The sequence below is a fragment of the Morone saxatilis genome, unplaced genomic scaffold, assembly GCF_004916995.1.
Source record: "Morone saxatilis isolate NCDOM2014 unplaced genomic scaffold, NCSU_SB_2.0 Contig3, whole genome shotgun sequence".
In the NCBI taxonomy this organism is placed as follows: domain Eukaryota; kingdom Metazoa; phylum Chordata; class Actinopteri; family Moronidae; genus Morone; species Morone saxatilis.
The window spans coordinates 4,997,650-5,009,231 of NW_023339873.1; the positions used below are offsets into that span (position 1 = coordinate 4,997,650).

An 11,582-nucleotide genomic window follows, 5' to 3' on the forward strand; every position below is an offset into this window, starting at 1 on the left:
TGCACCACAAACCATGAATATCATCCAGACCCACAGCCCACCATGACAACTGTTCACAACAGGAAGGAGGGAGGAGGGAGGAGGAAAAAGCCTATAATTAATGTATCACCAGCTATTTTATACCTATAAAAACTGAGGATGCCCTGTTGGCCAGATGCTGCTAATTCAAGACAGAAATAAGTGGCAGCAAGAGGATGATCACTGAGTCACTGGCATTTATTCTGGCCAAATGCCACAAATACCACACACAGAAAGACAAGGCTGGCAGTATAAATGCTGAGCCGGAGTAAAGCTAGATGTAAGATTGACTAACAGCCCCTCTCTTGCCAAACTTTCAGTTGCAGTTACAAAAATGTTTGCAGCTTAGTGAGCATGATATGGTATTATTAAAATGTGCATTATGCAAACAGATGTAGACAGATCCCAGATCAAGAATGCAAAAATGCACATTAGTAAGTGGCCAACTTTTCATATGTGAAGTTATAGTGCATCAATCCCATACTGGACAACTTGGTTGATATTTTTAACCCGGTTAGCTCTCTTCTACAGTAATTGTAGGACAAATGTCCAAATAAAGACAAATTAAGCTAAAGCTGTGGTGCAAAACCTGAACCTGCAACAGAGACGACAAGAAGAGGAATAAGTGTGCTAATTCATTGTAAAAGGTTCTTAAAAGAAAAGTTTCACATTGAGGGGAAATACGTTTATTTGCTTTCTGGTCCACAGTTTGATGAGACGATACCGCTCTTATGTTTGTGCATTAAATATGAAGCTACAGCCAGCAGCAAGTTAGCTTAGCACACAGACTGTAAAGAGGGGGGGACTGCTGGCTTGACTTTGTCAAAAAGTTTAAAAAAAATACACCTATATACCAGCAACTCTATCTTGTTTGTTTCGTCCACAGAAAAGCCAAATTCTGAATTAATTTGGTGTTTTGTTTTTGACAAGACTCCAGGAAGTCAGTAAATAGTCACATAACCCTTCCTAAAACCTTAACTATTCGATTAAATTGATTAAGCGAACAAATAGAATTTTCACCTTCAGACAGAGCCAGGCTAGCTGTTTGTCCTCGCTTCCAGTCTTTGTGCTAAGCTAACTGTCTCCTGGCTGCAGCTTCAGATTTAGCATCGGCCTACAGAAATGACAGTGCTGGGCAGTATGACCAAACATTTGTATCACAATATTTAGGATTCTGCCAGTTTCACGGTATATCATAGTATGTTTTTAATGACTGGGCCTTTATACAGGTTTATAGTGGCTCATTCTTTTCTCAGGAGTATGTATCTGTTATGTATATACTGAAGGCTTTGAATAGGGGTTTTCTTGGCCCCACAAAATAATACAATATATGGAAGAATCAAAATACATAATTATTATTGTGCAAACTGCAGTGTAGTAAGAACTGAACAAAACAAAAAAGGTTTGCTAACAACTTTAACAATGTTGGTTCAACTGGTATAATCTCCAAGCACCATCTTCCTGTCTGTCTCCTCTTGTCAAGAAAGCAAGTGTATTTCCTAAAATGTCGAACTATTCCTTTAAAATAATCCTACTCAAAAGGTCCCCCAGCGTCCAGGAACACTCTCGCCAAATACTCAACACCTCCTGTGTTTCTTTGTCTCCCGTCTTGCAGTTGCATTGCACATCCCAATGATCTTCCAACCCCGGTTGGGTTGCATAGATGCATTACTATAGTAGATAATAAGCTTCACTGGGCACACAGTCCTTGATGCAGCACAATCAACCATAACCGCTGCTGACGAGACAGACGAAGCTCCAGAGACAGGAGCAAAGCAGGAGGATGTTGACACTGCCACCACCTCTAATTACAGAATCATACAGGCCTGAAGCGTCGTGAAAAAAAAATCTAAAAGTCCCAGGGCTAACCAAACTGTATGTAAAATTAATACAAGTACTTACAAGTCTTTAAAATTAATTAGCAATTAATCAATAATGAATTATCATTAATCCACCCAGAAACAACATGGAGAGACTTGGAGCAGACATCTTACTGCAGCATGCAAGAGTCCCTTTTCTTTTGGGATGGAGCCTATATGCAAAGCAGGAAAAAATCAATTGGATACGATTTTAATTACATAGTCCGGCACTGTGGTACAGAATCTTATTAGCCTGTTCAGATTTCCATGCTTGTTAAATTCAAATATGAAATTCAAAAACAATCAATTCCCAAATGGACGGTGGGGGAGACAGGCCAATCTGGTCAGGCAGCCCCCACCACCACTCCTCCCATACACCATCCTCTGCTCTCTCTCCATGTAATGCTATAATTAGTATGGAGAATATGGTTGGATCTTTTAATGAAGTTTTCTTATCAGCGGTAAAAAGGGTGGAGGCAGAGAATACACTGGACAGATTGGTGTGCAGTGTACCTGCAGCCAGCATGCATCATATGATTGGAATTCAATGTCTGCTCTTGCCTCTCGCATCAAAGTCCTCCATGCGCTCAGTGATGATTAATGGATTATACTTGTAATCAACACACCAGGCTTGCTTGTGCTTCCCACTGAGAGTAGCAGCACTTACAAGGGTGGGAGCCTTGATGGCCGTAGCCCTGAAACTGACTGGTTGCATTGATTCTGTGAGAGTAAAGCCACTTTAACTCTCCTCTCCCTTTCTGTATTTTCCTCCTTCCTGATTTTTGCCACAGGGACACTTGACGGCGGCTGCGGCCCTGGATCAGTTTCATTAAAATGTCTAGCATGCAGCAGCAGAGAATCTGGAGCAGGGAACGATACAGTATAGCACAAGAGAATAGTGCTGCACTTGCACTTTGTGTTTTGTATTTTCTCTCTCCGTGCTGCGCTCGGCACTCTGCACATGCTGATAATTTGTAGGCTCGAGTTGCAACAACTTCAGTGGAAAAAAACAGTCAGGCAATGACACAGTGGGCCCTGGTTGGTGAGAGAAAGGGGAGGGAGGGAGTTAACACTGACATCACCCCCTGGGCGACGTCCAGTTATGACGGTCAGTAATGAATAGTGAAGTTGTGAAATGAGAAAGGTAAAGAGTCACCTCGAATCAAGATCTTAAGACCTCGAGGCTGGAGGGCCACTTCCTGTCGTCGGTGAGTGTTTGGAGGGTGGTGTGGTGGTGGGGGTCAGACACAGAGCAAAGCATCAAGCCCTTTGAGGTCTCCATTTAAAAGATGCATTAGAGTGTAGGGATACAGAGTTTGAGTTAAATGGCCCAAATTACAAAAACATTTCTCACTTACTTCTAGTGCTTTCTAGCAATGCAAATGGTTTCTTCACTCTTCATGTGAACGGATGTCTCCATTAGTTCAAAGATAAAAGTTCCTAGAGTTTTGTACTTGTGACCTGTTTATACAAAGCCATGCTGGACAGCTTGTATATCTATGAGTTTTCCTCTTTTTGCTAAAAATTGCTAAATTTTTAATAACTTCTTCTTGAGAGGTAAAATTAAAGTATTTCCCACAAAAATACGTTTTAAAAAAGTCTAAAAAATAACTTTTTTTGTGGGTTTTTTGGAACATACAAAAAAAAAAAACAATGCAGAAAAAGAAAAACATGGGCATGTTATACAGGCATTTGCACAAAGTAAAGGCACCAGGGTTATCTCATTGTGATGGGCTACAAAGGCAGAGATAGATATAAGATAATAACTAAATATGAATGACTACATTCAGAGTTACATTCAGGAGGGCAGGAGGGGTTAAAGCTTAGCTCTAATACAGTCTATAAATTATTTCCCAATTCTCTCAAAGTGGTCAGAGGAGCCACATATTGTGAGTCCCAATTTCTCCAGTCTGAGATGGATGTTTTCCAGTGGACAGTCTCAATCACTGCGCTAACAAAGCGACAAATTTAGTCATTTTGAGTCTAGTTCCAGACAGGCTCTTTTAAGTCATGTGTCTTTGTGCCTCATCAAACCAGAAAGTGGCACAACAACATTAATTTGTGCATGTACAGTGGTGACCACTTATGCCTTAGTCGCAAACAGCACAAACAAGAGATGTATTATTGACTACTGTTGCACTACTGACTGCCATCTATGCAAACCACTGTTCTGGATAATCCACATGACTGTCAGCGTATTTCATTGGGACAATTTCTTTGGTATAAACTAGCGGATCCCAACCTGGGGCCTGTTGCCCCAGAGCGAGGTCCCAAGGTAAAGGGGTCAGGAGATGATTAAAGGAAACTTATCACAACTTCTCTCATTGTATGAACTAGTCAATTAAAAAAAATAGTGAAATTAAAATATACTCAGACCCCCTGAAACGCCCTCAAGGACCCCTGGGGGTTGAGAACCACTGACTTAGACCATAAAATAGTTGCTTTATTTTACAGGAGCCACTGCACGAGAGATAACATGCTTGTGGTATGTAGCCAAACACCATCATTGTCATCCCATAAACCAGACATGCATGCATTGACTTGATAGATGGGTATGGACATAGTCATATTGAGAAAAAGAGCTGGTTATACTTAAATAGCGCTACATAACCTTGACCACCCTGTACTAATAAATTCTGTCCTCAAATAAAACCCTGACAGTCCATAAATATACAGAGTGTAACGCAGATAGAAAGGAGCCCAGCGCTATACTTTTAACTCAAATAACATCCATTGAGACCAGTATTTGTACACATAGTATAGCTCGTCTATGCAGAGTGCCCCTCCTGCAGCTGCAGCTATTGGAGCTGAGCATTCAGTGGTTCACTGGTCTGGAATATATTTGCAAAGGAAGATGGGTGAGAGAGGGATACCCGCACTGACTCTATTACATCAGAGACACAGTGCACAGAAGACGAGTGTAAGACACTGGACTCCACACTCATCTACTCATCTCCCCCGTGCCTTATGGTGCTGAATGAAAGAGAGGACGGAGGAAGGGATGTAGGGAATCAAAAGTAGGGAAAGGCAGGATGAGACAGAGATCAAGGTGGAGAGGTCAGCTCGTCTGAGGGTCTCGGCTTTGTGTGCCAGCGGCTGATGCCGCCTGGGCCGCCCTTGCCCAACAGCCACATCTCCATGGCAATGTGTGGCCCCTGCCTTGGTCATGGGGAGAGTGGAAGTGACGGCGGCGATCTGTGCGCGTTCCGTCTGGCTCATTATGTGGGGAATGAAGTGAAGCAGCCAGGGGGTGCATTTGTTCTGCGTGGACTACCCCTCAGCTGCCAAGCGTCTATCTATTTATAGAAATGAAATGAAAGAGAGAGAGAGAGAGAGAGAGAGAGAGAGACGAAATAAAATAAGCACAGGGGCCATTTCCCTGCTCACTTCCCTCCCTCCATTCCTCCCTCCTTCCTTCCTCCCTCATGCAGAATAAGTCTATTTTTTCCTGTGATTCTGCAGCTCTCTGAAAGTGACATTTAAGTGAGTCAGTAGTGAAGGTTGAGGCTTTCACTGACCACAGCTTCAGTGGCTTAGTTTCCTAACTGGGACAAGGGATTGATAAAAACACAAAGTTACAGCTGCACTAAAGGAGTGTTTTTTATTAATCTTAATTATCTTTCTAATTAATCATTATGATCTCTAAAAGTTCAGAAAATGTTGAAAAAGTGATTCTTAACTTTATTAATTTGACTTCTTTAACAGTCCAAAAATCCTCACATTGGAGAAGCTGGAAGCAGCAAATAAATGAATTACTTTAAATGATCAAACTGGGCAAGTTCATTTTTGGTTTATAGTGTTAAATAACTAACACACTTTCTTAATGTACAAACTCTTGAAATATCTCTGGAAGCACTATGGGTATTGAGATGACATAGCCTGTGTAATGTTATGCACAAATTATTCTCTCATGTTTTTTACAGTTTTGCTCAAAGGCACTGGAATTTTATGTATCCACTGTGGGCTCTTCTCACGGTTTATAGACAGTCTGCAGCATTATAGTGGGAGTCAAGAGGTAAATACTGTACTATAATAGGAAAACAGAAGGTTTCCCCCCGGTATTGGGCTGGTAGGTGAGTGATACTGTTCCCAAAGATATAAAACATTCCCAAAGATATAAAAGATTCTTTAAAAAAAACAATTAAAAGGGATCCTTATTAAAGTGTGTTTATATTGTGAGTTTCTGAAAAATCTGCTGACGTATCAATATTGGATTTTTGCATTTGTTCTGCGTGGACTACAACTAAGTTGCCAAGCGTCTATTTATAGAAATGAAATGAAAGAGAGAGAGAGAGAGAGAGAGAGAGAGAGAGAAAATTAAATAAGCACAGGGCCATTTCCCTGCTCAAATGAAAGATGTCTTCAAGAGCCACTTAACACCAGCTGAAAATCTTGTTTTTACTGACCATCAGTGGTATTACTTCTCACCTTGCTGCAGTGATGTAGAAGTGTACTCAAGGCTGTGTCAGTGTATTGTGACATCACTGTCGAATGGGGATGAAGTGCAACACAGGCGGCAATAAGAGACTGCTTTTTGACCTGGTATCTTTAAGAAACTACAGTGACCACGAAACTCTCGAAAGGCCGCATCTAGAATCAGTTTGGTTTGTCCATTCTGGGCTACTGTAGAAACACCCTGGTTCAACATGGCGGACTCTGTAGAAGAGGACCCACTCCCACATAAAAATGACTCATTCTAAGGTAAAGAAAACAACAATTATCTTTTTCCGGGTGATTATACACTAATGAAAACATACCTATGAACATTACAGTTACACACTGGACTTAAATACAGCTCTGATTCGGCTGTAGGAGAGTAAGGAGTTTACTGTATGCATTTACAGACTATGAATCCAGTCTAATGGCAGACTCCACCACCAACTGAAACTACTATATAAAGTGGAAATTACAGAATGTAGATATACTGAATGGCTATTGATAAAATGAAAACTATATAATCAAGAACAGGATTTATTTTATATTTAGGGTTTTATATATTTATAGGGCTTTAAAGATCACATGAAATACATTTTCTTCAGTGGTGAGCTTATGCTGCATTATTTAAAAGTCCAATAAATTCATCACATATTTTTGGAAGATCAAATTTTTCTGCCTGAATCAAACAGCTTTTCTTAGTTTCTTTGCCTTTTTTGTTACTCTACTGGTTTACACTCACACTCACTGTCTAATGCCCAACCACCAATACTGTGTTCCAAAAGAAAATACATAAGATTGAGGATGTAATACCAAAAATGCAACCTGGTTTGAAGATACACAAAATATGATAGAATAGTTTGTAATTCGCTCATGGAACTGAATGATCACGTCTCTAATCGTTGTGAAAAATGTCGTCTTGTGAGATAATACTAGTGGTAATTAATCATCATCTGGAGTGTGTATGAGTGCGTGTGATTGTGTTTGGGAGGAAGGATTTTTTATTTATCAAGGGCCAAAAAACGCTGAGCACTGACTCTCTCCTACAGAGTGTTTCCACATCAGAGCTGTAATGATCTGGCAGCAGCCAGTTTGATTCATGGAAAACCAACTCACAGGGCCGCAGATTAGAAGGGAATATCTGAATGATTCAGGAGCCTGAGAGCTGGAAAGGGCCCTTGGAAGATTATAGGGATTATAGATTTCTAGCGTTTCATGGTCCCAGTTGTCACAGGGCCACTGAATTTCAACCAGTTACATGATTCTTGTTTTTCAGTCCTCATTAGTTCTCCCGCTCGTAGAACGATGTAGTAAATATTGAATTTGATTTCCCCTTTTCTTAGCCATGTCCAATGAATATTTGATCGCGTTTCCATGCATTTTCAAATTAAAAATTTAACAGCACGTGAAGGGGCGGGACTACTTCCAATTAGAACTCCAATTTATCATGCACACCGACAGCTCACTTTGGATAGCAAGGCCTGACCCAGTTTGCCCTCTGATGACTACACCCATGCAGTATAAGAGAACTGTAGTGTGCTGTAACATATCTTGTGCTTCAGTGCTCTCAAGTTTACTTCACATGGTTCACTTGAATTGGGCTCTATGGAGGAGCTGTGATGCGGCATGGCTTTGCACAATTAGTAAGGTTACAGATGGTTCACCAAATACACAGCTAAATAAATACCATATGGTGTACATTTAAGGAGGACTGTGGAGGAAGTGAAGAAAATGTGTAAATAAGTCTAAGGTTAATTTCTTACACCATTTCAAGTATGGAGACTTCCATGGTAAAAATTGTCATTCTTTATAATGTTCAGTTCTCTCAAATAATCAAAAAACATACACCTAACAATATTTTTCATTGGAACTACTTTCTACTAAAGAAATAGTCCCTATGAGAGCAGATTAGTGTTTTGTGTATCACCCAAAGCTGGGGTTTTTAAAGTTTAAACTGTGGAAGAGGATTTATGATCTATGATTTTTTTTAACCTTTTTATTTGCGATGGACATTGGAAATAATCCTTGGAAAGTGTAAGTCACACTGAATCTAAATATAGGGTTATGTGTATTGTGTTCAGTCTTGTGGTATTAGGGTTTTACTCCATCAGTTGTGTGTCAGCCACTGCTGCAGCTCCAGCTGCTGACCGTGTTTATGAGCTGGCCAAACAGTAAACTACAATAACTAACTTGCTGTTGTTTTAGAACACCTTCACGTACCTGAGCCTTTCACCTCACCTGGTATCTTTGCCTCAACCCCACTGGGAAATCGAGCCGTAGTTTGAAACCTCAGTGTCTCATCGATTTTTTAAAATGTAAAAACGATGTCTTAACCCAAACAAACTTACGCATGGTTAGATACTGGAGATGTTATATTGTTTCCTGTCTTTATTTAGAGGAGATTCAGTGCTAATCATCTGCATCATACTGTAAATTTACAAAGATCTGGTGTCCCTTTATTGATTATATCAGATGGCAAACGGACTCAGTTGCAACATAGTGTAGTTCTTTTAAAATCATACTTACTGGACAAATTTAGCCTGTATGGACAGTTCAATCAGTGGCTAAAGATACTGTGTATAGAGACTTGTCCTATTGTTGTTTCAACTTGTGTTTTGTATAAACAGTACTTAACTATATTAAAAGAGCCAATCTTCTTGCTGATGGTGTTGTCATACAGAAACATCAGTATTAAATTAAGACCGATCCATAACCAGTTAAAAATGTACTGTAAAAGATCCTGATACTTAATACCACCATTGCAGCTAGCTACCCTTACAGTATAAACCACAACCTCCAAAGTACAGTTCAGATTGGCTTATTGACTATCATCAAACTCAATATTTCTTCTTTCCCACTGTTAGAAACAGCAGCTTCCTCACTTTTCAATACATATCTAATCAAAAAACAGCCCAGGGGCAGCCTGTGGAGCATCCAGAATACATGTGTGATTGACCTCTAAGATTACAGATGCACCAAACATGTGGCTATTCCAAATTTAGAAAACCCTCTTCAGAAACAGACAGAGCCTGACTAGAAAGGCTCGATCTGATCTGCCAATATGGTGACAAATTAGTTCATTGCTCCGCTTTGTCGTTCAGATGCGTTCGGCGGATTAGAGGCAATATCTGCTTCGTGGCAGCTCGGGCCTGACACGCAAACAGCCAGCGACAAAACAACACTGAGCAAGAATTTAGATCTGTACAACCTGAGCATGAAAAAATAAACCTCATCTAGGAGCTGCTGTTTGAGTCCCATAAATTATACAGCCTGAGAAACAGTGGGTACAATCATGAACATAAAAAATGTGATTACAGAAAATGTATCCGAGGACATTTTCATGCAGACTTCTCCACCTGAATAATATTCATTACATCCTATTTCACAAACTGAATGAGGGAAAGCAGTACATACATTATCTGTCAGTTACCCAAACATTACTTACAATCTGAAGACTTACAGCTAAAATCATGTTCTTTCGGTTTGTAGCATAAAAAAAAAGCAAAAAGGTAATACTATTTCCATTATAAACGTAATAAATCCACCGCATTGCAAACTAATAACTGTCAGAGAAACAGATTACTGTCGAGACCTATAAAGCCTGAGGAAACGCTGGACTGTTGTGTTATTTATTCTTTTATACTTTAAACTGGTAAATCAATGCAATACTGTTGTAAACAAAGACTCACCGCATCTACAGGCTTTTGTCAAAAACTAAATAAAAAGTAACAATTTGGATCAATAGTACATAATTTATTGAGACATGGAAATGCATACATTGATATATATTTCCTTCTTTGCTTTCTGTGAGAAAGGTAAGGAGAAGTAGGACACAGATGTGCCACCTACTGGTTGTTTTTTTATTACAAACTCATGATCATCAGAGTGGAGAATAAGCCACCAACAGGTGACTGCTTTATACTTGTGTGTATAAAACGATAAGAACCGATGCACACTTCTTTTTAATTTAAGACCAACCTTGAGCCAAGTTATTCAGCTCGATTGTTTTGGCCTCATGTGGCTTAATCCTAACCACCAGTAGTCCTGAATGTGTTACAACCAGAAGAGACCACAACTTGTTACAAACCAATTTACATTTCCATGTCCCCAAGTAGCAGCGTCTGGGGTAATTGGTTCTCAGTGGCGCCTTCGCCACAGACTCCATCCACTCTCGCCCGGTCCGTTCTGCTGCAGTGTGTGCAGTCTGTGTGTGCATCCGACGACTTCAGCCTTTTTTGGTTTCCCTGGAGCGCTGCTGCTCCTGGTACTCCTTGGAGTCCTCCCAGGGACGGGGGCCACGGATGTTCTTCCACTCGTCCAAATTCAACTCCTTTATCTTCTGTAGAGGGGGTTTAATTAAATTATGCCAACAGAATGCCAATTCAATATTTAAAAACAAAATTACAGACCAGTCATTTCAAACCGTGTTTGAAATCTGTAGAGAAACTCATGAAAAGTATGATGAAGGCAAGAAAAAAGGTTTGCATGAACACAAGACATCATTTTAAAGTCCATTTAGGATTCTTTTCTCAGTTTACTTTAAATTCTGACCATCTGGTATGTCGCACAGGTGAGAAAGAGGCATGAATTAAGCTGTCAGTATGCGTCTTCAGAGCAGCATGTTGGGTGGTTGAATAGGCTCAGTAACACCCCCTCCTCCCACGTGTTTCCAGCGTTGGATTATGGGGGCTGTGTCTGACCATTCCTGTAACTTTCTGAAACCGACAATCTGCCATTCACATTCACTTGCCTGTCAGGACAGTCTGAAAATGTGTGCAGTTATCTACATATTTAAATGATATGTGGTCGCAGTATTTTTTTTTTCCCACTAAAAAGCAAAGTGATAAATGATAAATGGTTCAGGGGTTAGCACGCCTTAAAGACCACACATGATTAACATTAGAGGAAATAAGGGCAACATTATAATATTACATAAAAACAAATGCACTTGAACACGTAAATTAATAAAGAAAATGTACTGAAGGTATTAGAGATTAAGAATTAAGCTAGGTAGGCACCTTCACATTAGCACTGAACACTTAATACCCAAACTGAGAACAGTGTTACTTACTGATATAGCATTTATGAATTATTTGCAAACACTGATTGGCCCCAGGCTGCAACGCCCAAGCAAACGCCTACACAGTGCTAATTTTCTCTTAAATATTTTAAATTAAATGAAATTGTGTGAATATATTATATTTACTGTACAGTCCCCATGTTTTACTCCTCTAACCTGCCTGTAGTTGAATTTTTAGATACCCAATAAAT

At 39.9% G+C, this 11,582-nt stretch overlaps 1 protein-coding gene across 1 annotated transcript in view; it reads right to left on the reverse strand.

The window, feature by feature from the left end:
- Window positions 1-10,043: 10,043 nt before the first annotated feature.
- Window positions 10,044-11,582, reverse strand: part of LOC118336793 (cytochrome c oxidase assembly protein COX16 homolog, mitochondrial) — a 3,524-nt gene continuing 1,985 nt past the window's right edge. The window contains exon 3 of the mRNA XM_035673521.1: window positions 10,044-10,650. Within this exon, the coding sequence (XP_035529414.1) occupies window positions 10,537-10,650 (114 nt within the window). The 3' untranslated portion in view covers window positions 10,044-10,536. The remainder of the gene's footprint in view (window positions 10,651-11,582) is intronic.